Source organism: Acomys minous (genome assembly GCF_964271855.1).
Source record: "Acomys minous genome assembly, chromosome: 8".
Lineage (NCBI taxonomy): Eukaryota > Metazoa > Chordata > Mammalia > Rodentia > Muridae > Acomys > Acomys minous.
This window is the reverse complement of record NC_140489.1, coordinates 101,935,546-101,960,872: the sequence shown is the minus strand read 5'-3', so window position 1 is coordinate 101,960,872 and position 25,327 is coordinate 101,935,546. Positions and strand designations below refer to the sequence as shown.

General features: G+C 48.7%; 1 protein-coding gene across 1 annotated transcript; it reads left to right on the top strand.

Annotated features, from left to right (window-relative positions):
- Window positions 1-737: 737 nt before the first annotated feature.
- GCKR (glucokinase regulator) lies at window positions 738-21,332 on the top strand (the record flags this gene model as incomplete). The annotated part of the gene is given in 21 exon segments (XM_084793655.1): window positions 738-995; window positions 1,550-1,705; window positions 2,113-2,181; window positions 3,378-3,389; window positions 3,392-3,416; window positions 3,419-3,447; window positions 3,813-3,886; window positions 4,224-4,290; window positions 4,463-4,514; window positions 5,686-5,692; window positions 5,694-5,780; window positions 9,346-9,513; window positions 10,461-10,558; window positions 10,893-10,897; window positions 10,901-10,969; window positions 11,323-11,419; window positions 11,966-12,006; window positions 12,008-12,067; window positions 12,156-12,236; window positions 21,171-21,197; window positions 21,201-21,332. Coding segments are annotated over 21 exon segments (1,614 nt in total).
- Between the last annotated feature and the right edge of the window lie 3,995 nt (window positions 21,333-25,327).

The window sequence follows — 25,327 nt, the reverse complement described above, 5'->3', positions numbered from 1 at the left end:
AGTATCAAATGTGGAAACACTTGGAACATCAAACGTCAAACACTGGACAAGGGTCTTTGAAAACCTTCTGCTACTGCAGTATTAATTTGTTAGTTGTTGCATTCCTTCAGTAAACATGTAAGTCCTTAAACCATTTCACATTTTAGGTGAGTATGAAATCTGTGTGATCCTAAAGAACCAACCACTTGTCTGAACCTGTTCCCTCATCTAAAAATGAGGCTGTCAACAGTGACTTCTAAGTGTCGCTGTATCCAATAATACCTAACATGTGGGGGAAAGTGAATGGGTCGGGAGAAATAGATCCTGCCTGTATTTAGGGCAGGCTCTTCAGTCCTTGCTGTTCTTGCACTATTTCTATTTCTGTGAATTTTCCTCTGTGATACTCAGTTCAGTGTATGCACACTCGGGGCCCAGAAGCTTCTGTAGCTTTTCTCTCTGAGAGGATAAAATGGGCTACTGGGGCAGGGGAGGACTGCATGCTGACACGTGATCAAGCCATGACCCGGGTCCTCTGACTTCTTCTGACCCTGGTCTCTGGCCTTCAGGGGCATTTGGGCTCCAGAGCTCTCTTGCTCAGGGCTTCTTTCTGACCTGGGTGTTGTGCACATCCAGGCTCCCTGCCATCCAGAGGGCACTGCACCTGAAGGGCAAGAGCAGGGAACTTCTGGTCCTGCTCCCCAAGGACAAAGCAGAGGCTGGCCAGTAGAGTGTATGCAAAGAGGACCCTCGGGAGCTCCATGAGGGCTAGGAAACCAGTGACAGGAAAGGGTGTTGAAGAGAGGGGTGTAGGGGTGGTGCTCAGAGGGACAGAGGTCTTAGGTTGCCATCTCCATGGCTCAGATAAGACCGTGACAACTGGAAGCAAAGTTATTGTCACCAGAATGGTTTGTGTGACTGCAGAGGCAGGCAGGACGGAGTGTCCACAGTGTGGGACCACGCCAGGCACAAAAAGATACCAACACATGATCGAGACCCCTGAGCCTGGAGAATGGGAGGTGAGGCCCTTTCCCAATTTTAGCCTTCTGCACCGATTCCTAAAGTAGTTTTAAAATTGGACTGGCCTCAACTCTGGACTTCTACCTCCCTCCCTCTTCCTTCTATTTCTCTCTCTCTCTCTCTCTCTCTCTCTCTCTCTCTCTCTCTCTCTCTCTTTGTCTTTTGAGACAGGATCTAGCCCAGGCTGGCCTCACACTTGCTATGTATCCGAGGATACCCTTGAACTCCTCATCCTCCTGCTGTCACTTTCCAAATGCCGGCATTACAGGCACACATTCCAGGACAGACACCTTTTCCTTATCTTTCCTTGCTATCTTCCTTCCCTAATAGGCTCAGAACATCACAGGAAGACTGAGTTCTTGGTATGAGAATGGTATGTGTGAGTTTGTGTGCATGTATGGGCACACATTTGTGTGTGTGTGTGTGTGTGTGTGTGTAGTATGTGACTCCAAGCCGATTGCTGTCCCTACTGCCATTCCTACCTCCAGTCCAGCAGGCATAAAACAGACTTTGGCTTCCTGACCCCTCCCCCCTTGTGCCCCCTTCTCTCTAGTTGTCAGGGTATGAGGCAGCTGTGCCCATCACAGAGAAGTCCAACCCGCTGACCCGGAACTTGGACAAAGCAGATGCAGAGAAAATTGTTCCCCTGCTGGGACAGTGTGATGCTGAGATAGTCCAGGAGGAGGGGCAAGTCATGCCCACCTTCCTGGTGACCCAGAATCGAGCCTCGGACACTGCAAACAGAGATGCCAAGCCAGCCACATCTCAACCTCTCCCTTCCTGATGCTGGAAACATTGAGCCGTCTCCTCCATCCCAATCCGTTATCCTCTGTTTCTTTCTTCCCCCCCCCCCACCCCACCCACGATTCCCAATTCTTTCATTTATATATTTATTGATTTTGTGAGGTGGAAGGATTTGTTCCTTGGGGAAATGTGTGGAAGTCAGAGGACTGATTCCCTCTGGAATCCGTCTGCCCTTTCACCACGTGGGGCCCAGGGCTTGAACTCTGATCCTCAGGCTTGGCCACGATCCTTTTACCCACTGAGCCATCTCACTGCCTTCCTCCTACCTCTATCCTCCTTTTCTTCAAACTGACTCCTGCCCACTCTCTGCAGAGACTGTACAGCGAGTCAGTTCTGACCACCATGTTGCAAGTGGCTGGCAAAGTCCAGGAAGTTCTGAAGGTACAAACACTCCACCTGGTTCTCATCAAAACACTTCTGCTCCCTCTAACTTCCTCTTTCCTGGGCCTCCAGCTCTCATTTTTTATAAACCTCAATTCTTTACTCGCTTGGTCTTCTCTTTGGATATTTATTGCTACCTTAGTCATCGATAATAGTTATGATAGCTACTAGATGAACAATGCTTTACCATCAGCTCTGCATCTTCTTCTTAAATATTATATTTTGTGTGTATGGCTGTTTTGCCCGCATGCATGTCTGTGGACCACATGTGTACCTGGTGCCCATGGAAGGCAGAAGACTGTGTTAGATCATCTGGAACTATAGTCACAGATGGTTGTGACTGCCATGTGGGTGTTGTCAATCAAACCTGGGAGCTCTGCAAGGGCAGCCGGTGTCTTAACTGCTCAGCCATCCTCCAGCCCCAGCAATGCACTTTCACACGCAGCACCTTCACAAAAGCCTGTGAAGTAGGCATTATTATCCTTTAAAAGTTTTTTTCTCGCCGGGTGCGGTGGCGCACGCCTTTCATCCCAGCACTTGGGAGGCAGAGGCAGGCGGATCGCTGTGAGTTCGAGGCCAGCCTGGTCTACAAAGTAAGTCCAGGGCAGCCAAGGCTACACAGAGAGACCCTGTCTCAAAAAACCAAAAAAAAAAAAAAAAAAAAAAAGTTTTTTTCTCAGCCAGGTGTGGTGGCACATGCCTTTAATCCCAGCACTTGGGAGGCAGAGGCAGGTGGATCATTGTGAGTTCGAGGCCAGTCTGGTCTACAAAGTGAGTCCAGGATAGCCAAGGCTACACAGAGAAACCCTGTCTCGAAAAATTTAAAAAAACAAAAAACAAAAACCTTTTTTTTCTCTTTCCTTTCTCTTTCATTTGCACCCGCTAATGATTGCTGGCTGCTGCTGCTTTGATTATTTATTTTTATTTAATTGACAAAGCTGCTCTCAAGTCCCTTCTGGAATAAGTTTGAATTTTAATGACTAGTTTAGTCAGAGAGGAGAGCCAAGAGCATCTTTCTCCAAGTCATTGTTCCTTTGGCTACCTCACATGGTCTGTATTCTGCTCAATTTTTTTAGTTATTTTTTTTCTGCTCAATTTTATAATGAGGAGAATAAGGAGTTCTAACTGTTATTCCATTACTGACAAAGGAGGAAAATAATTGTTCTCTCCTGAGCTGGGCTTCTTTCCTTCCTCAGGATCCAGAGGAAGGGGCCTGGTAGTGCTGAGTGGAGGGGGACCTCTGGCCGGATGGCATTCCCCAAGTCTGTGAGTACCTCAACTTCCTGTTTCTCCCTTCTTCTGTGGATGACCCCAGGAACCATAAAGCTCACCTGAGATAAGTCCTTTCCAGAGATATAGTCTCTCCCCACTTCCTCTCTAAAACCTAGAGTCCAGTATGGCATCCAGTTTTCTGGCCTCCTTTGAGCCCCACCACTCTCCTGTTCACATCCCCACATCTCATGCCCCACACGTTAATGGTCTCCAAGTTGCGTCTTTTAGTGGCAGACTCCAACTAAGTTATAATTAAGCATTGGCCTAAGAAAATCATTATGTGCCTCCAATCTTTTCGGAATTAAGAATCTGTTATATCCTCTTTTTATTCCCTCTTCATGCCTGTTTCTCCTGGACAGGTCTCTTTTAACCAGCTGATGAAAGGTCTAGGACAAAAGCCTCTTTACCTGTACCTCGTTGCAGGAGGCGACAGGTAAGTTCCCTTGGCCTGTGCAGGTGGCTGATTTTGAATGTGTTTAGTCAAAGACTGTATTAAACCTGCCTCAGTTTCCACCACTCTTTATTGCCTTCTGTTTGGACCCTTCGCAGATATTTATTGCCTACCTGGCACTTTCAGGTATTTGAAGTTTTGTTTTTGTTTTTGTTTTTAAAGTCTGTGGTGGGTCTATCATGGCTCCCGATAAACAGTAGGTACCAATTCAATGACAGCATTCCTCCAATCCTTTCTTTCAGTGTGCCCTTCCCTAAGCAGCTGTAAGTATCTGCTTCTTAGCCAGTGCCGCTGGCCTTGGTTGGGTTTGCACTCTTAGGTCTGCTGTGGCCTCTCAGGAACGGACAGAAGATAGCGCCCTACACAGGATTGAGGAGCTGAAGAAGGTCTGTGTTTTCTGTTACCACTCACCTAGAGACACCAATACGTTCCTTTTCATGGGGTTGGAAAAACCCGAACCTTCCAGCAAGGCCTGGCTCCTCCTTTGGTCCTGAATTTCTCACACACTAGATTTGTATGTGCCCTGGAGATCCTAACACGCGCCTCCTCCTTTCCTAGGTGGCTGCTGGGAAGAAGAGAGTGATTGTCATAGGCATTTTTGTGGGACTCTGTAAGTGTGAGGACAGGATGAGTGGAGGGGGGAGGGGGGGACTAGAATGGCACGGAAGGTAGATTGATGAGATGGGTGCTGAGAAATAGAAAATGTAAACATGGGGTTTGATTTTATTTTATTTTATTTTTATCACTTTGGATATGTTTTTTATGGATATGAAAAGAGGGGAAGGGGGTTTCAACTCAGAATAACTGTAATGATTCATCAACAACCAAGATGGACAAACTAGTCCAGGGGTCAGCAAACTATGCTGCCAGTCGGTATAGCCAGCTGCCTGAATTTGTGGATAGTTTTACTGACATGCAGCCTTTGTGTTTACTTAGAATCCATGGCCTCTTGTGCTAGGTTTAAGTAGTTGGACAGAGACCATAGGGCTCACAAAGCCTGAAGTATTTACTCTCGGGCTCATCATAGAAGAGTCTGGCCCCGGCTTCATCCCCACCAGCAACATCAGCATCAGCTGGACTTGATGGAAACACAGGCCTCAGGCCCCTGTGAGTCAATCCGCATTTTAACAAGATTCTCAGGGTGTCTGTATGAGAACCACTGGGCTAGGCGTCCCATCCTCCCACAAGCGTTCAGGACACAGAGACTTAGATCCCACAGGCTATATGATGAGGAAAAATAGGATATTGACCTAAAGGAGCTAACAGTTGAGCTCAGGAGATTCTGAACGTTCCCATTTGGAAGATTTCTGTGGGAGAACAGAAGAAAACTGTAGTGCTAGCTGGGTGACCCTGGCTTGTAATAACAGCACTCAGGAGTGGGAGGCAGGAGGAGGGATGGATGTTCATCCAAAGCCAGCACAGACTATTCAAGGACATTGTAGTTCAAAGGAAAAGTAGTTTCCTTGGGGCACTTGTTAAAAGTATGTTCCCTCTTTCCAAATTTGGATTCAAGAATTTTGTTTTTTTTTGTTTCAGACAGGGTATCTCTGTGTAGCCCTGGCTGTTTTTGAACTCCCTCTGCTGGTTTTTGGCACCCAAGTGCTGGGATTAAAGGCATGTGCTGCCGCTGCCGCCACCACCACCCAATGGTGGACTCGCTAAGTCTTCACCTGGCAGAGGAATCTATTTCTAGCCAGCATGCTGGGGCAGGTTCCACAGGGGCTGTGGGAAGCTCTCAGAGCAGCTCACTTTATTGTGCCGTCCTCTCTTGCTACCGTCAGGCACCCTGAGTGGCAGGCCAGACGGACTACTGCATGGATAACACGGCTGGCTTCTTGCCAGTCCTGCTTGGCGTCAATTCCGTGAGCATGGCCAGGTGAGGCTTCTGTAGGACTGTCCAGGCCTTGGGGAGCCTGGGAAAGGAACACGTCAGAGTCCGCAGTATAAATGACACACGTGTGTCTTGCTTGCCAAGTAAATGTGGACAAAAGACAGAAACTCCAAAGGCTACATAAAGCACAAACTTGTACAGGTTCAGATGGGGTCAGAGAGGAAGAGAGGCAAGAACTAGAAGAAAAGAGCAGGGTGAGGAGAGTGGACGCCCTAGGTCACCCGGGGTGACCCCCAAGCATCTTCTCAGCGCGGTGGGTCCCACGTGACCACTTCTCCTCTTCCCAGCTCCTTTTCCCAGCATTCCAGGCACCCTCTGGCTCCTTGCATCTGCCCCTCTTCCCCCTTGAGGCCCTGTGCTAGGGAACCACCTTCTTTGTGGGGAGAGGGACAAGATCTTGCTATGTAGCCCAGGCTGGCCTCAAACATAACCTTCCTGCCACTGCCTCTGTTGGGATTTTAGGCTTGAACCACCACATCCTAAACCTCCTCCTTATTCCCTATCCAAATGGCCGCTAGGTCACTCCACATCGCGGACCGGTAGTGTGCAGGTATAGTTTGATTTGGGGTAAGGCCATGCAATGTTTATTCTGTTAAAGCATCCCTGATGAATTTGATGCACAGCCAGGTTTGGGGAACTTGGCTAAAGAAGTCATTGATTTGGATCACCTGATGGCACTGACGGCTTCCGGTCCATGGGGGATTGCAGCAAAGGAGCCTGGGTTTTTTTGGAGATGCTCTTCCAAGTCCCACATTCCAGGCTTGTAGTATAACTCTTACTAAGGTGTAAATGAGTCTGCCATGCTCTTAACCCTGATCCTTTTCATGGAGGACTCTTCTTCACCCAAAATATAGCTGCAGCAGCGGGAGCTAATTTCAGGCCCTGTGACTAAGTGAAATGAAGAATTTCAAACAATGTAGGCGTGGAGAGTTTCCAGTTGTTCCTTAAAGCGGTGGCTCCCCGTCTTGGCTCATCTTCAGAACTGTCTCGGAAGCTTTATAAAAATACAGTTTGGGGCTCTGAGGCACACCTGCTGAGGCTGAACTCAGGGGGTGTGTGGCATCCAGAACCGGATGGTCACTGCAAAACAGAACTCCCGGGGTGGGGGTGCGGGTTGATGTTCAGCGAAGTCTGGGAATCCTGATTTTTACTGCACAATGTCCTTACTATCTCTCTCCCCTCCCTAGGTCCCCTCCCTAGGTCCCCTCCCTAGGTCCCCCCTCCCTAGGTCCCCTCCCTAGGTCCCCCCTCCCTAGGTCCCCCCTCCCTAGGTCCCCTCCCTAGGTCCCTCCCTAGGTCCCCTCCCTAGGTCCCCTCCCTAGGTCCCCTCCCTAGGTCCCCTCCCTAGGTCCCCCCTCCCTAGGTCCCCTCCCTAGGTCCCCCCTCCCTAGGTCCCCTCCCTAGGTCCCCCCTCCCTAGGTCCCCTCCCTAGGTCCCCTTCCTAGGTCCCCCCTCCCTAGGTCCCCTCCCTAGGTCCCCTCCCTAGGTCCCCCTCCCTAGGTCCCCCCTCCCTAGGTCCCCTCCCTAGGTCCCCTCCCTAGGTCCCCCCTCCCTAGGTCCCCTCCCTAGGTCCCCTCCCTAGGTCCCCCTCCCTAGGTCCCCCCTCCCTAGGTCCCCTCCCTAGGTCCCCTCCCTAGGTCCCCCCTCCCTAGGTCCCCTCCCTAGGTCCCCCCTCCCTAGGTCCCCTCCCTAGGTCCCCTCCCTAGGTCCCCCCTCCCTAGGTCCCCTCCCTAGGTCCCCTCCCTAGGTCCCCCTCCCTAGGTCCCCCCTCCCTAGGTCCCCTCCCTAGGTCCCCTCCCTAGGTCCCCTCCCTAGGTCCCCCTCCCTAGGTCCCCCTCCCTAGGTCCCCCCTCCCTAGGTCCCCTCCCTAGGTCCCCTCCCTAGGTCCCCTCCCTAGGTCCCCTCCCTAGGTCCCCCTCCCTAGGTCCCCCTCCCTAGGTCCCCCCTCCCTAGGTCCCCTCCCTAGGTCCCCTCCCTAGGTCCCCTCCCTAGGTCCCCTCCCTAGGTCCCCCTCCCTAGGTCCCCCTCCCTAGGTCCCCCCTCCCTAGGTCCCCTCCCTAGGTCCCCTCCCTAGGTCCCCTCCCTAGGTCCCCCTCCCTAGGTCCCCCCTCCCTAGGTCCCCTCCCTAGGTCCCCTCCCTAGGTCCCCCTCCCTAGGTCCCCCTCCCTAGGTCCCCCCTCCCTAGGTCCCCTCCCTAGGTCCCCTCCCTAGGTCCCCTCCCTAGGTCCCCCTCCCTAGGTCCCCTCCCTAGTCCCCCCTCCCTAGGTCCCCTCCCTAGTCCCCCCTCCCTAGGTCCCCTCCCTAGGTCCCCTCCCTAGGTCCCCCTCCCTAGGTCCCCTCCCTAGTCCCCCCTCCCTAGGTCCCCCTCCCTAGGTCACCAGGAAATGTTAGAAATCAGCAGGACAACATCGATGGGAGGCACTTTACACAATGGGTATGAAATAGGTGGAAGTTGTCTGTCTCAGGATTCATGCAGAGAAATCTATAAAAAATATTTGAGAAGGGGCTGGCGTGTGCCTGTCATCTCAGTGCTACGGAGGCAGAAGCAGGTGGACCCCGGGTTTGCGGGCCAGTCAGTTTAGGTTTACTGAGTGAGCCTATCTCAAAAAATAAGATGGAGAGCAATTGGAGAAGATAGCTGGGGTTGGCCTCTGACCTCCACACACATGTGGATGTACAGCTGCAGACATGTGCACACACACACACACACACACACACACACACACACACACGAACATGTACATATATACACACAAGTAAAATAAATAGTTCACAAAGGGATGAGCCCTTGTCAGGGATGTGATGATAAAGGACAGTTGGGATGATGTGTGTGATGGTTAGCTCAGTTTTTGAGGTCCTGCCACATTGAGCAGGTTACACATTATGCCCACTTTAAAAGATCCTCGTTTTTGAGATTCCACAATTCGTAGCTAAGCATGAAGCTTGTACTAGCTCTCTGTCTCATTAGCACATTGCTTTGTTCTGATTAACTTATTGTGACACTACAGTTAATGGCATAAAGTGTATACCTCATTAGGGACCCTGAGATGATAAGGGTTCACTCCTTGGAGAGATTTTCAGATGCATTTTCAAGAATGGGAGGAGCTTTCAAAGGTCTCTAAGATGGAATATAAAGTGGTAGTTTTGTTGGTTTGGTTTGGAGACAGGGTTTCTCTGCATAGCTCTGGCTCTCCTAGAACTCACTCTGTAAACCAGGCTGGCCTTGAACTCACAGCGATCCACCCGCCTCTGCCTCCCAAGTGTTGGGATTAAAGGCATGTGCCAGGCTTATGAAGTGGTAGCTCTGATGTCTGGCTTCTGGTTAGAACATTAAACTTGGATGCTGGCTTTGATGTGGGCTTACTTTGCTGAAGGTATTAACCCAGTCCTTGGAGATCAGGGACACACCATCCCATGTGCTCCAAAGCATATGTCTCTGTGATGTGGTTGACCTCCGACCCCACTCTCTCACTGCTCCTAACTACCAGCTGAGGCCTTTTCTTCAGGTTCTCAGACAGTCCTTTTCCTTCTGTGTTCCTCTGGACCTCAGAAACAACTCTATTGGAGACCGGAGATCGACATTCCAGCAAGTAGCTGAGCGGACACAGAGGATTCAAGAGAAGCAGAAAGCGTTTGTGCTCAATGCAGCCGCTGGGGTGGGGCCAGGCTCTCCTTTCCCTGTGCACCTCTTCAAGCAAATGGGGAGTTTGACCTTAAAGTCTGCTTATTTTGTTTAAATCCCCAAGGCACTTCCTATCAACTCACGTGTTTTCAATGAAGTCCTATATTTTTCTTACTTCCTCACCTCAAGATTGTTTGTATGTTTGTTTTTTGAGACAGGGTTTCTCTGTGTAGCCTTGGCTGTCCTGGACTCGCAGTGTAGATCAGGCTGGCCTTGAACTCACAGGGATCCACCTGCCTCTGCCTCTCAAGTGCTGGGATTAAAGGCGTCAGCCACCAAGGCAGGCTCAGTAAGCACTTCTGTGATCTCAGTCTTTTTTTAAAAAGTTGTTTTGCCACCTATGCATAGTCAGTGTTGGCCATTGTTATGTCTTGGTCTCTTTCACAGATTCAAATGTCAAGTACGGCTCTAAAAACTGGGATAGAGTTTCCCTTATGCCTTACGATATCCTGTTTACAGTGCTGAAGGCCTCAGCCTCAGAATTCCTGTCCTTTCTTCTCTGCGTCCTGCACACAGCTCACTAGAACCATCTATCTTTACTTTTTTCTAACCAAAACTTTTGCCTCCTGCCTCCCTCTGTCACTGGTGGCCACATCTGAGACCTTCCTCCTGATTTCCATGTGAGTTAGGAAAGGAAATCCTGTGGTAAATATGGCTTGTTCTTGTTTTACAGCTCTTTCCTCCTCTTTTTGTTGTTGTTTTGTTTTTTGAGACAGGGTCTCTCTGTGTAGCCTTGGCTGTCCTGGAACTCACTCTGTAGATCCACCTGTCTCTACCTCCCAAGTGCTTGGATTAAAGGCATGTGCCACCACTTCCTGGCTTGTAGGGGACATCTTGAGAGCGGAGGAGACTCTGTGAGATGTGTTAACATGGCAAGAGTGATGGGGCCACGTGTTGGAAGATCTTGCTTGTTTACTCCTATGTTCTTCTGCGGTCTCTTTTCTCGATGATCACTGGTGTCCTGGCCTCTGACTCACTCTCAGCCTGGAGAAGAAAGGCTGGGTGCACTTGGTCGGCGGGCAGACCCTCGGCATCATTGCCATCATGGATGGAGTAGAATGCATCCACGCCTTTGGTGCAGGTGGGCCCTGGTCCTGATGGTCCTCCAGATTCCAACCATCCCAGCCCATTGGTCCACTATGAGAACATTTTCCTACAAACCCCAGAGGTTCCCCAGAGCCTATCTGTCCTATATAAGGAGGCATTTCAGTCAAAAGCTTCCTTGGCTTGAAGCATCAAATTCCACCTCCGTCCTTGATCTCTCTGTTCCCACCCCAGTGCCTAACTAGAGCCTCCCTCGTCGGTCATCACTCACCCACATCCCACTTTCTGACCCCATCACAGCCCTTGACGTCTAGAGCCTTCCTTTCTCCTACAGCCCACCATTCTTTTCTCTCTGATCTTAAACTTCCCAGATTTCTGAGATGTCCATGGCTTTCTCATTGGTGACCACAATGACATGTTTAATGAGAAAGCAGAGCTCGCGGACCAGGTTGGAAGAGGGCAGGCTTTGGGAACTTATGGGGCTCACTGGTGTGCAGAGGGCAGTAGGGGGTGGGGCCTGGAGGTGGGGGAATATGGGGGATGAAGAGTCCCAAGGAAGAATGTCAGTCAGAGGTGATGGCCAGCTGAGGGAGTGGGGTGTGGAAGGCTTTGGGTTTGCTCAGCTTTAGTTCGCTGACCTGCTACATCACCGTTGGCAAAATGCTACCATTCTGAACCCTGATTCTTTTCAACTGAAGTCAAAAGGACAGTATTAGATGTCCCCTAAGGTCCCCTCCAGCCTTCGAGTCTGTGCTCTTGGGTGTCCTGCTGAGAGCAACTCTCCCATCTTTTCTGTCCCAGGGTCCCCAGTTCACCTTCTCCCAGGATGACTTCCTGACTTCCATCCTGCCATCCCTCTCAGAAATTGACACTGTGGTCTTCATTTTCGCCCTGGATGGTGAGAGGGCAAGGGCTGGTTTAGAGGAGCTGTCATTTCTCTGAGTCTCAGGGTGCCTTGTCAGAGGGAGGCTGTCTTAGTTAGGGCTGCTTTTGTTGTGATAAAACAGCATGACCAAAAGCAACTTGGGTAGAGAAGGGTTTATTTTGCCTTACAGTTCATAAGTCTATCCTGGGCGAAGTCAAGGCAGGAACCTGGAGACAGGAACCGCAGCAGAAGCCATGGGTGAGCGCTGCTTGCTGCCTTACTCCTCATGGCTGGCCCAGTCGGCTTTCCTAGGACACTCAGGCACACTAGCTCAGGGTGGCACCGCCCACCATGAGCTCGGCCAATTAACCAATCAAGAAAATGCACCACAGGCTTGCCCATCGGCCAGTCTGATGGGGGCCATTTTCTCACAAGAAGTTCCCCCTTTCCAAATGATTCTGGCTTGAGACATAAAATTATCAGCACAGAGGGACTGAGCGAGGGTCCTGGCAGGACCTCAGGGTGGCAGGAGGAACAGTTTCATAGCCTTTTAACTCCGATGTCTCCTCTCCCATCTAGATGACCTCACAGAAGTACAGGTGCTGGTGGAGCAGGTGAGAGAGAGAGAAGAGCTCCAGCATCCAGGCTCTGGTGCACAGCTCTGTGGGGCAGTCCTTGCCAGTGAGTGTCCAGCACCGGGGAAAAGACCGGGGCGTGGTGCAGCCAGGCCTTCTAAACAGACCACTCCTGTTTATCTCTGTCTCCTCAGGCCCCTCTAAGGAAACTTCCCGCCATCACCAGCATCACCTGGCCGCTTCTTTTCTTCGACTGTGAAGGGAGCTACATCCAGGTAGGCAGGGAGGGGAAGGCAATGTCTGCAGTGCTGCTTAGAAGGAGAGGAGCCCAAAAGACGCAAAACTACATGGGGAAAAGCCTGAGTCTTTGTCTTCTCCCCTCCCCCAGCTGGGTAAATTCTCAAATTATTGGGCCTCTTAAGAGAGTTGCCAAGGCAACAGGTTCAGTTCTTTCTAGGAATATACAGAAAGGGCAGGACAGGCCACAATCATCTCATGTTCATTTGTTTTTTGGGACAGGTTAATTGTTACTGAAGTCATTGTCACCACCCAAAAGCCTTTAAGGCACTTTCTTTTGTGTGGCACACTGTGCTTACCCTAATGCAGCTATTGTGCTGGTGGAGTCTGAGGTTAATAGTGGAACTATAATCCGGGAGACGCACTGAGAGGAAGCAGGGGACGGCAGCAGTTTGTATGCGCTTGCAGTTTGGTTTGCAGTGAACATCAGGAAATCTGGGTGCCCGTCCAGCTCCACCCTGTAGCCCAAGAAAGAAAACAGCTTTATCCCTCTGGGCTTTCCTTTCCTCACACATGGCCTGCCCACCAGCCATCGCCATCAGGCAGAACCAGGGCCCAGAAGGGCGCTGGGGGAGGTGTGGTCCTTTATCATTATTCAAATTACTTCCTTCTGGAAGCTTCCAGAGCTGACAAGACAGAGGCAGCACACAGCCTCACTGAACCCGGAGCTCTTACAGAAATGTCTCTCCCTAATGGGAAATCCACTCTCCTTCTTTGTCTTTGCTTCTCAGTGGCGACCCTGTGTCACATCTCTGCTTCTTGGCATGTTTCCCACGTTCACCTTCTCCTCCAACATCGCCTGTTTTTGAGGAAATCTTCTCCGATTAACTTCACATTGCCTTCCCTCTCCACGTTATATTCTTCTCCACACTTACACAATCGTGATGCCTAATACAAATATGCCTGTTATACCCTAGGGAACATTTGCTGTGTCTTACCTCAGTTCTCGTAGCGGTCTCCTAAGGCGTGTGTGCTCAGTTTCGCCATCCCCCAGCCCCTCATCTCTGCTTTTTAAAAAAAAATTTATTTATTTAATTAATTTATTCAGATTACATCTCATTTGTTATCCCCTCACCTGTATCTTCCCATTCCCCCCTCCCTCCCTCTTTCATCCTATTCCCCTCCTCTAGGTCTGTGTCAGAAGGGGACCTTGTCTCCCACTATATGATCACAGCCTATCAGGTCTCATCTGGATAGCCTGCTTACTCTTCTGAGTGTCACCAGGTCTCCCCACTACAGGAAAGTGGTCAAATATGGGGTACCAGAGTTCATGTCCGAGTCAGTCCCCTCTCTCTACACAATTGTGGAGAATGTGCTGTCCATTGGCTAGATCTGGATGGGGGTTCTAGGTTTACTGCATGCATTGTCCTTGGTTGGTGCCATAGTTTGATCTGACCTGCCTGGGTCCAGATCCACCAGCCTTATTGGTCTTCTTCTAGGTCTCTAGGACCCTCTGGATCCTTCTATTTCCCCATCCTTCCTTACCGCTCTCACCTAGAGTGCCAATAGGAAGTCCCAGTATCCATCCCAATCTCCAGCTAAGTGAAGGCTTTCACGGGACATCTCTGTTGGTCTAGTGTCCAGTTAAAAGTGAGTATATGCCATGTGCCTCTTTCTGGGTCTGGGTTAACTCACCCAGGATTATCATTTCCAGTTCTGTCCATTTGCCTGCAAATTTCAGGATTTCCTTGTTTTTTTTTTTTCCTCCTTTATTAATTTATTCTTGTTACATCTCAATGGTTATCCCATCCCTTGTATCCTCCCATTCTTCCCTCCCTCCCAATTTCCCCTTATTCCCCTCCCCTATGACTGTTCCTGAGGGGGATTACCTCCCCCTCTATATGATCATAGGGTATCAAGTCTCTTCTTGGTAACCTGCTGTCCTTCCTCTGATTGCCACCAGGTCTCCCCGTCCAGGGGACATGGTCAAAGGTGAGGCACCAGAGTATGTGAGAAAGTAATATCCCACTCTCCACTCTACTGTGGAGAGTGTTCTGTCCATTGGCTAGATCTGGGTAGGGGCTTAAGGTTTACCGCCTGTATTGTCCTTGGCTGGTGCCTTAGTTTGAGCGGGACCCCTGTGCCCAAATCTGCCTATCATAATGTTCTACTTGTAGGCTTCTAGGACCCTCTGGGTCTTTCTACTTTGCCATTCTCCCATGATTCTCTCATCTAGAGTCCCACTAGAATGTCCTCTCCTCTGTCGCAGTTTCCTGGTAAGTGAAGGCTTTCGTGGGACGATTTCCTTGTTTTTAATAGCTGAGTAGTATTCCATAGTGTAGATGTACCACAGTTTCTTTACCTTCTTCAACTGAGGGACATCTAGGTTGTTTCCATGTTCTGGCTATTACGAGTAAGGCTGCTATGAACATGGTTGAGCATGAGTCCTTGTGTGGTGGAGCATCTTTTGGATACATTCCAAGGAGTGGTATAGCTGGGTCGTGAGGAAGCCCTATTCCTAGTTTTCTGAGAAAGCGCCAGTTTGATTTCCAAAATGGTTGTACAAGTTTTTACTCCCACCAGCAATGAAGGAGTGTTCCCCTTTCTTTGCATCCTTGCCAGCATGTGCTGTCACTTGAATTTTTTATCTTAGCCATTCTGATGGATGTAAGATGGAGTCGTTTTGACTTGCATTTCTCTGATGACCAAGGACATTGAACATTTCTTTAAGTGTTTCTCAGCCATTCGATATCCCTCTGTTGGGAATTCTCTGTTTAGTTCTGAGCCCCATTTCTTCATTGCGTTATTTGGCTTGGTGGTATTTAATTTCTTGAGCTCTTTATATATTTTGGATATTAGTCCTATGTCAGATGTAGGGTTGGTGAAGATCTTTTCCCAGTCTGTAGGCTGTCGCTTTGTTCTGCTGACAGTGTCTTCTGCCTTACAGACACTTCTCAGCCTTATGAGGTCCCATTTATTAATTGTTGACCTTAGAGCCTGGGCTGTTGGAGTCCTGTTCAGGAAGTTGTTTCCTGTGCCAACGAGCTCAAGGCTCTTCCCTACTTTTTCTTCTAACAGATCTAGTGTGTCTGGTTTTATGTTGAGGTCTTTAATCCACTTGGATTTGAGTTTTGTGCAGAGTGATTCATCTCTGCTTTTAACGTAGTGACATTTATTTAAATTCTGTCTCTATTCAAATATATGAGTTGTTTTCCTTAGTGACTTTTAATCTTTCATTTGACGTCAGTCTCATCCTTTCCTATGGAATTGTCTGAAAGATGGTTTCCATTGGGACCTTTGCCTTACCTCACTGTCTGCTGCTGTGATAAGACACTGACCAAAGCCAGAGTGGAACGGAAAGTTTTGTGGTTCTTTTTTGTTTTTGTTATTTTTTGTTTTTTTAGGTTTTTCAAGACAGGGCTTCTCTGTGTAGCCTTGGCTGTTCTGGGCTCACTTTGTAGACCAGGCTGGCCTCGAACTCACAGAGATTCACCTGCCTCCGCCTCCCTGAGTGCTGGGATAACGGGCCACCATACCTAGCCTGGAAAGGAAAGCTTTATTTCATCACATCTATCACTTCAGGGGAGTCAGGGCAGGAGCTCAAGCAGGAAGCAGGAGCAGAAGCGGGGGTTTGGGGGGCTGGGAGGGGGGCCATGGAGGAAAGCTGCCTCCTGCCTTATTTTCTATGGCTTGCTCAGTTTTCTTTCCTTTTGAATTTCCTATTACATTTTATTATTTGTGTGTGCGCGCGCACGTGTGCTTGGAGTTGGCCACTGTCTTCTACCTTGTGGATCTGGGGATTGGCCTTCATTTGTCATCCAGGGCCTCTACCCACTGAGATATCCTACCAGTCCTCAGTCTGCTTCCTTAGACACCCCAAGACCACTTGCCCAGGGGTGGCACCATCCACTAGAGTGTGCTGGGCCATAACACATCAATCATCAGCCAGGAAAACGCCCTATAGGCACCGACTGGTCTGATGGAGGCAGTTCCTCATCTGAGGGTCCCTCTTTCCGGGTGACTCTAGTTTGTGTCAAGTTGACAAACCCAGCACAGAGTTATTGATCTCTACTTGTAGAAATATTTTTGATGCTGTAATCGTTTTTACTCTTAATTTGAAGCATTTCACTCTATGCACCAGTCTTTTGTCACATTCACTTCACCCCTTTCTTTTCCCTAGATCATGTAAAAGGTAAGCGAAGCCGTTTCATAGGTCGCATGACGTCAGGCAGAGCAGCACACGCCTGTGACTTCAGCAGCTGGAGGAAGGAGCAGAGTCAGGAAGAGCTCAGGGCCATCACCAGCCACATGAGGGACTGGCGGTCACTCTGCATGACAGGGGACTCCATCTCAAACACACAGAGAACCCAAACATGCCTCACACCAATTCCATCAGCAAATGTCCCTTAAGGACAAGGGCATTTGCCGCTTTAAGTAGCTATAATGTCCGCTCTGGGAATGACAGTTCATCTGATACAATCACCTAAATCCCGGTTTCCAGAGCTTTGTCTGGGGACATTGGTTTTATTTCCCGGATGTAGAAGCTGCTCAAGGAGACCCCGCTGACTCGGTCACCCGCTCTCTCCGCTCCCCTCCAGCAGGCTGCAGTCTTTTCTCCTCTTGTCTCTCGTGATGTTGGTAGTTTTAGAAGTCTAGGCAAATCCTTTTCCAGAATGTACCTCAGATTTCCAAAATATACAAACAACTTGCTGAATTGTTTTGCTTTGTTTTGTTTTCCATCATATTGAGGTTTAACTTTTTCTCTTTTGGAGGAGACTATGACGTCACTTTAGGAGTCACCTGGCATCCGTTTGTCTCTTCCTTGCTGAGGCCTTGGTAGCTTATTCAGTGGTGGTAATGGCTGCGGTCTCTTTGCCTCCTCCTGCCCAGCGGTCCTCACCCACTGTTTTCGCATCTGCTGCTGGTTCCTGCTTGACTCAGTTGTTCCCACGGTGACTCTCAACTGGCGATTTTCTATTTCTAGCTTTCTTCCTCTTATATAGTCACTAATTGGCATTCTTTCCTAAGGAACTTCCCATCCATTCCCCACCCCAACTGTATTTGTTTAATGTCATTATAGACTCAAGAAGTTTCTGTTGTTAAATGTTCAGGGTTTTGTTTGTTTGTTTGTTTGTTTTGTTTTGTTTTGTTTTTTGAGACAAGGTTCCTATGTAGCCAAAGCTGGACTAGAACTCATTATAAAGCCACGCTTGGCCTTGAACTCACAACCTTCCTACCTCAGCCTTCTGAATACTGGGATTACAGACATCCACCACTGTGCATGGCTTAGATGTGTTTAATACACTTTATTTTATCTTATTTTGTTTTATTTTTATATATATGTATGTGTGTGCCTGCTTGTCTGATGTGCACAGTGTATGTGCTGTGCCATGGTCCAGGGCTTTGGGTGTCTTGGAACTGAAGTCACAGTGTGGGTGCAAGAGCCTCGGGAGCTCTCCACACTGAGCGGCTCGCCAGCCCCTCAATACTCACTCCCCTCTCCCCCCCTCCTCCCACCTCCTGTCCATGTCTCCCCTCCCCCACCCCAAGCAGGGTCTCTCTGTTCAGCCCTGGCTGCCCTGGAACTCGCTCTATAGACCAGGCTGGCCTCGAACTCACAGAGCTAGTCCTGCCTCTGCCCCCTGAGTGCTGGGATTAAAGGTGTGCTCCACCATGCTCGGTGACTTCCCTTAGTATATTTTCTCTGTCTCTGTCGGTCTCTCTCTGTCTGTCTGTCTGTCTGTCTGTCTGTCTAACATTTTAAAAATTCTTCTCTCATCTATTACCTCCAAACCATTACCCCCCACTTCTCCTCCCAGTTCTCCTCCCTCCCCTCCCCTCCCCCAGAACCACCCCTCCTCTGTTTCTCTTCAGAAAAGGGCAGGCCTCCAAGGGATATCAACCAAACACAGCAGGTCAAGTTGTAGTAACACTAGGCATAAACCCTCATATTAAGACTTGACAAGGTGGGGCTGGAGAGATGGCTCAGCGGTTAAGAGCACTGATTGTTCTTTCAAAGGTCCTGAGTTCAATTCCCAGCAACCATATGTTGGCCCACAACCATCTATAATGTGATCTGATGCCCTCTTCTGGCCTGTGGATGTATATGCAGACAGAGCATTGTATACATAATAAATAAATAAATAAATAAATAAATAAATAAATAGATCTTATTAAAAAAAAGAGAGAGAGAGACTGGACAAGGTCACCCAGCAGGAAGAAAAGCCCCCAGAAGCAGGCAAAAGAGTCACAGATAGCTCCACTCTCACCATTAGGAGTCTAATAATTCTCTCTTTTAAAAAATTATTTGTTTATTGTATATGAGTACTTTCTCTCAGAAGAGGGCATCAGATCACATTATAGATGGTTGTAAGCCATCATGTGGTTGCTGGAAATTGAACTCAGGACCTCTGGAAGAGCAGGAAGCGCTCTTAACCACTGAACCATCTCTCTAGCCCCTGTAAATAATTCTCTTAATACTTATTTTTCATTTTAATCCTCAGAATGAGAGTTTGTTCAGGTTGGCTTCCTTAGGCCTATTTATATCCATATTTAAACATACTTGGGTGTTCCTTTTTGAAAAAACAAAACATAAAAACCATGTCTTATTTGTGGGCAAAGGGTGGCATACATTTTACATCTCATGTATTCCTCCACTGCCGTGCACAGATGTCATCTTCATTGATAGCTGTGTGTGCATGTGTGATACTTTACCTGACCAGTCTCTCATGTGGACCATTAGCTTGTTCTCAGCATCTTGCTATTGCCAATAATGATGCTAGGAGTATGCATACATCTAAGTTCTTCTTTGAGATAGACACCTGGGAACGTCAGCTCTTTGTCGAAGGTTAAATGCAAACGTAATTTCGTTACATGTTGGGAACTGTTCTCCACAGGTTCTGTGCCATTTTGCTTTTCCTAGCTACCGTTTATGAGAAGGCTGGCTCCATGCAGCCTCCCAGAGAGTTTTGTCTAGCGTTTGCATTTTGTCACCTTGGTCAGCAAGAAATTCAATTTCTGTGTAATTTCCCTTTATGTTCTGTTATTTAGTGGCATTTAGAGGCTGTGGGATGGTCCCAGTCACACATGCTGGGCAAGTGCTCTGCTAAGGAGCCACATCCCAGCCTGCGTCTCTATCATGTGAGAGCGCAGCGTCTCTCCCTCTGCTCCCATTTCCTCCTCCTCCACCCTCCTCTCTGCTCTCTCTGGCTCTCTCTGCCTTTACCCACTCTTTCACGTGTCCTACAACTCCCTGTGTAGACGAGGAGCCTCAAATCTACAGTGAGCCTTTCCTTTCTGCCTCCAGCATGCTAGCATTGCAGATGTCCTCCACCAAGCCCAGCTTTTTCTTCTTTTTCTAACAGGCTTTTAAATCTTTTCTAACCCTCTGACCTTGAGTTCTTCATAAAGTCATTAGTGTTCTATTTCTGAGATGCACTGTAAATATTTTCTCATGGCTTTTATCTGCAAGAAGTCTGCTTTAATTTTTCTGAGGTTGAATTTGTCAGTCTCTATTACCATGTGGATCATGAAGCATAGACAACTGCCCCAACACCCGTACTGGTGTGGCTTTTGTGTGTTTATTTTTGCAATTCTCAGAAATTTTGTGTGTTTTTGTGTATGCAGTAAGGCATGAACCCATTTATATTTTCCATAGCAACTATCTAATTTTCTTAGTTAATTTTCTATTGTTGTGATAAGGTACCATGACCAAGGCAACTTCTAAAAGAAAGCATGTAATCGGAAGCCTGCATACAGAGAGTGAGCCCATGACCATCAGAGCAGGGGGCATGGCAATAGGCAGGCGGGCATGGTTCTGGAGCCGCAGCTGAGAGCTCACATGTTGAAATAACAACCATGAAACACAGAGAGTTAACTGGGAATGCTGTGGGCTTTTGAAACCTTAAAGCCCAAGGCTCCTCCAACAAGGCCACACTTCCTAATCCTTCACAAACTGTTCCACATTCAAATATATGAGCCTATGGGGACCATCCTCATCCAAACCACCAAAACAAGTGTTTCAGTCTAATTTTTAAGTCCAGCTTGAATGATTTAGGATGTTACATGTGCCATATACTCAAGTTCCATGTGCACTGGTCCAGTAACAATACAGTGAGTGTGTGTGTATTTTCTAAATGTGGGAAGCATTCTGGATTTTCCTTCCTTCCTTTCTTATGTGTGTATGAGTGTACATGTGTGTGTGTGTGTGTGTGTGTGTGTGTGTGTGTTTGTGCTTTGTTTTACCTTGATTTTTTTTTTTTTGTAAAAATTCTTTCCAGCTCTTCTGCAGAGCCTACTTTTCAATCTTCCCTATAATTTCTTCTCCAGCTGCTGCATCTTCATCCCTCTCTGGTCATTCTTGAAAATGTTAAACTTGCAGTTTCTTTGTTAAGATTTCATTTATTTATTATCTATACAGTGTTCTGCCTGCCTACCTGCCTGCCTGCCTGCCTGCCTGGAGGCCAGAAGAGGGCACCAGATCTCATTGTAGATGATTGTGAGCCACCATGTGGTTGCTGGGAATTGAACTCAGGACCTCTGGAAGAGCAGCCAGTGCTCTTAACCTCTGAGCCATCTCTCTAGGCATATGTTTTTTGTTTTGTTTTGTTTTTCAAGACAAGCTATCTCTGTATAGCTTTCGCTGTCCTGGAACTCAGGGTACAGAGCAGGCTAGCCTTGAACTCAGAGATTTGCCTGCTTCCTGAGTGCTGGGATTAAAGGCGTGCACCATCACTGTTGGGCACATTCTGGCTTTTCTATTTTGTTCCACTGGTCTGTCTGTTTATATGCTGATGCCATGAGCTTAATTACAGAGGACTTATAGCATCAGTCAAAAAGGTTCTCAAAGCCCACTCTCATTACACAGATGATCTTCATTTTAGTGTCTGGTTTCCTATCACGTAGTATGGCTCCTACAGCCTGATGCTCTCCCAGCTGCTAACTCCTGATGCTCCTGTGTATCTGCATTTTAGAAGTTCCAGCGTGAGCTAAGCACCAAGTGAGTGTTGAATAAAGTGAGCGCTGGGGCCCATGTGCTGCTGGGGAAGGTCCTACAGAACCACATGCTGGACCTCCACATCACCAACTCCAAGCTCTTTTGGAGGGCACTGGCCATGTTGCAGGTGGGAGTGTGATGAGGGACCCCAAAACCTAGGGTGCCACAGAAAGTACTTCTGCAAAGTCAGGGAGGGGCGCAGGGTTAAGGACTTTCCCCCCACAGGTGCATCTTTCTTGGGATGCACACACAGGTACATTGAGGGGGTCCCTGTAGGTGTCATACAGGAAGTGAGCCAGGTGAAGAGATAAGAATGAAAACCTGGTGCAGATCGACTTCATCAGCCTGGATTAGCCTTGGGGAGCCCAGTGCCAGGCAGTTTATTGTCAGCTACTTGAAACACAGTACAATCTGAGGAAAGGTTTCCAGGCAACAAGCATTCCAGTTCCAGGTGCACACTAAAGCTTAAGGCGCATCTACATAGAAACTCCTTTACAGGCATCATGATAGTGGGTTCTACAGCTAAAAGGCCTAGAATCTAATGTGGTCTCTGGCCAATAGCATAGAGGTTAGCAAGTCATGAAGTACTTGTGACATCTCTCTTAAGGATGGATAATGGAAGTGAGGTCGCAGTGTCATATTCCTGTAACTCGGCACTTGGGGATGTAGAGACAGGCAGATCTGTGAGTTTCAGGCCGGCAGGGTCTACAAAGGGAGTCCAGGACAGCCAAAGCTACACAGAGAAACCCTGTCTGGAAAAACCACCACACCACCACACTACCACACCACCACACCACCACACTACCACACCACCACACCACACCACCACCACCACCACCAACAACAACAACAATAACAACAACAACAGCAACAACAAAGCTGGGTAAGGATTGGCCTAGGAAAGGAAGAGTCTGGAAAATCAGCCTGGGGAGCTGGTGAGGTCTGCCTCCACAGACAGCAGGTTGTTAACATAATCCACTCTTCGCATTCTGGATGGATGCAGGCATTTGATTTTCACCTCCTCCATTGAGGAGACACCACGCGTGACTAACATGCCTGGTTCGCTAAGTGCTTTTCTGTGAGTACAAGGACCTCTGTGCCTTGTGCTCTGTGTGGAACTGTAACTACCAGGCGACGTTTTTTAAGTTTCAAGGATGTGATAGAAACCCAACTCTTATCCTGGTGGTGATGGCACACATTGTTAATCCAGACTCGGGAGGCAGAGGCAGGCAGAACTCTGAGTTCAAGGCTAGCCTGGTCTACTGGGATTAAAGGCATGTGCCACTGGTGCTCTACCACAGAGGCTAAGGCACGCCTGGCTGCAGCTCCTCAGTCTGTGAGGTTGTCAGGAGCGCCCTCTCTGGGCCGGGTCAGAAGTGCAGCACCAGATGCCATGAAGACCCTACAGCCTGTGTTGCAGTGAATTGATGTTTCTGGGACCATGAATATAAAGAGGCACGGTCCAGTCTCAAGGGGACTTGAGCAAGCAATACATGTGGTGGGGCAAACCCACTTGGGGGAGGGAGCACTAACATCCCAGGATTCTGGGAAGTCTTGCTTTCAGCTGGACCATTTGCACTTTTACTGGTGTCTTCTGATTACAGAAATAAAACTAAATGTCCTGTTTTGGAGCCTAACCTCGCAAAAGGTCAGTAATCAGACTCAGTACACACAAACAAGGAAAGTGGGGGCTTCAGGTATTCTGGGCAAGAGAGAAGCTGTGTTCCAGATAGTATTCATGAAAGAAAGACAATGCCAGTTAGACAGGCTCCTTGGGGCTAGAATGAGTGCCACATCCACTCAGAGACCAGTGCACCCTCCTCCGGTGTTTGCGAGAAAGAGTATAAGGAACTCTGGCGGTGCTGGGCACCCTTTGGTGGTTGGACCCAACAAACACTAGGAAGGTGTCTGAACAGCCTTAGACTTAAGCTGTCACAAGTTTTGATCTATCAAAGGCACCCGAATTCATCCCCATCCAGTCTTCAGGTGTCTACAGCCAAGACTCTCACTGTTGAGATCTGGCTCCCCCTTGTGGCAGAGAAATAGCCAACAAATAGATACACCAGGACCTCTCCCTTGGAGTTAATGGAACTTTTAGTGGCTAGAATTATCTTAGAATATTACAAAGGGAGGTCCAGAATCCAGGAAAGTTTTGGGACAAAGGAGGTTAAAACAAATAAAATTTGGATTTTTTTTGGTTTTTCGAGACAGGGTTTCTCTGTGTAGCCTTGGCTGTCCTAGACTCACTTTGTAGACTCAAAGTGATCCACCTGCTGGGATTAAAGGCGTGTGCCAACATGCCCCGCCCAAAACTTGGAAATGTTTTAAGGCTTACATGGGCTATATGGAGTGAATAACAGAGAGTTAGGTCTTTGTCAGGAGATTCTAAAAGAGCTAAAGAAGTTCAGATATTTGCTGGAATGGAGTAAGGTATGGAGACATGTGCCTCCGACCCCTCACATGGGTAAGGTATGGAGACATGTGCCTCTGGTGCCCTCACATGGGTAAGGTATGGAGACATGTGCCTCCGACCCCTCACATGGGTAAGGTATGGAGACATGTGCCTCCGACCCCTCACATGGGTAAGGTATGGAGACATGTGCCTCTGGTGCCCTCACATGGGTAAGGTATGGAGACATGTGCCTCTGGTGCCCTCACATGGGTAAGGTATGGAGACATGTGCCTCCAACCCCTCACATGGGTAAGGTATGGAGACATGTGCCTCCGACCCCTCACATGGGTAAGGTATGGAGACATGTGCCTCCGACCCCTCACATGGGTAAGGTATGGAGACATGTGCCTCTGGTGCCCTCACATGGGTAAGGTATGGAGACATGTGCCTCCAACCCCTCACATGGGTAAGGTATGGAGACATGTGCCTCCGACCCCTCACATGGGTAAGGTATGGAGACATGTGCCTCCGACCCCTCACATGGGTAAGGTATGGAGACATGTGCCTCTGGTGCCCTCACATGGGTAAGGTATGGAGACATGTGCCTCTGACCCCTCACATGGGTAAGGTATGGAGACATGTGCCTCCGGTGCCCTCACATGGGTAAGGTATGGAGACATGTGCCTCCGACCCCTCATATGGGTAAGGTATGGAGACATGTGCCTCCGACCCCTCACATGGGTAAGGTATGGAGACATGTGCCTCCGGTGCCCTCACATGGGTAAGGTATGGAGACATGTGCCTCCGGTGCCCTCACATGGGTAAGGTATGGAGACATGTGCCTCCGACCCCTCACATGGGTAAGGTATGGAGACATGTGCCTCCGGTGCCCTCACATGGGTAAGGTATGGAGACATGTGCCTCCGGTGCCCTCACATGGGGGGCTGTGGTAGGAGGCTGAAGTGGAGGCTACCCAGCAAGATCTTTCTCCTTCTTAAAAAATTATCCAGAGACCAATGAACCCCAGCCTCTAAATGCTAGCATTCTTTGGAGAAAGCTAACATCTGAGGGGAGGGAAACATCAAGAGCGTAGGCAGTGATGATGACACAATGACGACAGGGGGATGACCCAGAAGACTCCAGGACTGAAGAAGGTAAAGGAAATGATCTCTCCAACACCCATTTGCTGGACCAAAACCAAGAGGACTTAGGGCAGGAGACAGGTGGCTATTGAACACGGTTGAAGTCTATTATATTAAACATGGAGCTCACGACTATGCTTCCAGGTCTGCTAGATGCTAGTTTCACTACTTAGGCCAGCGTGGATCTTGAATATGTTACAGAGTGTGTAAGGTCAAGGAAGGGAGTTTGAACCTGGTAGGGGATGAAAGTACCAACCTGATTCCACATATGGTCTCAAGACACACAGCAAAATGCCCAGTGTCCCACCTAAACTCAAGGCAGGGCTCGTCCACATGGATTCAATCTAGTGTTGCATACAGAATCTAGTTATAAAACACTCCCCTCACGGGAGAGGGAAGAACTGGGTCTCTTTTCAGCTCGTGACTGAGGGCTACAGCGTGAAAGACTCAGAAGATGAGCTCTGTTTTATAGGGTCCCCAACTCCACAGTGATGGAGCATAGCGAAAGCAAGCAGGCAGAAGATCTTACCACAGATTAAACTGAAAAAAAAAAATCAAGCAACAGGATGAATGATGACAGTATTGAGCTGTAACACAAAC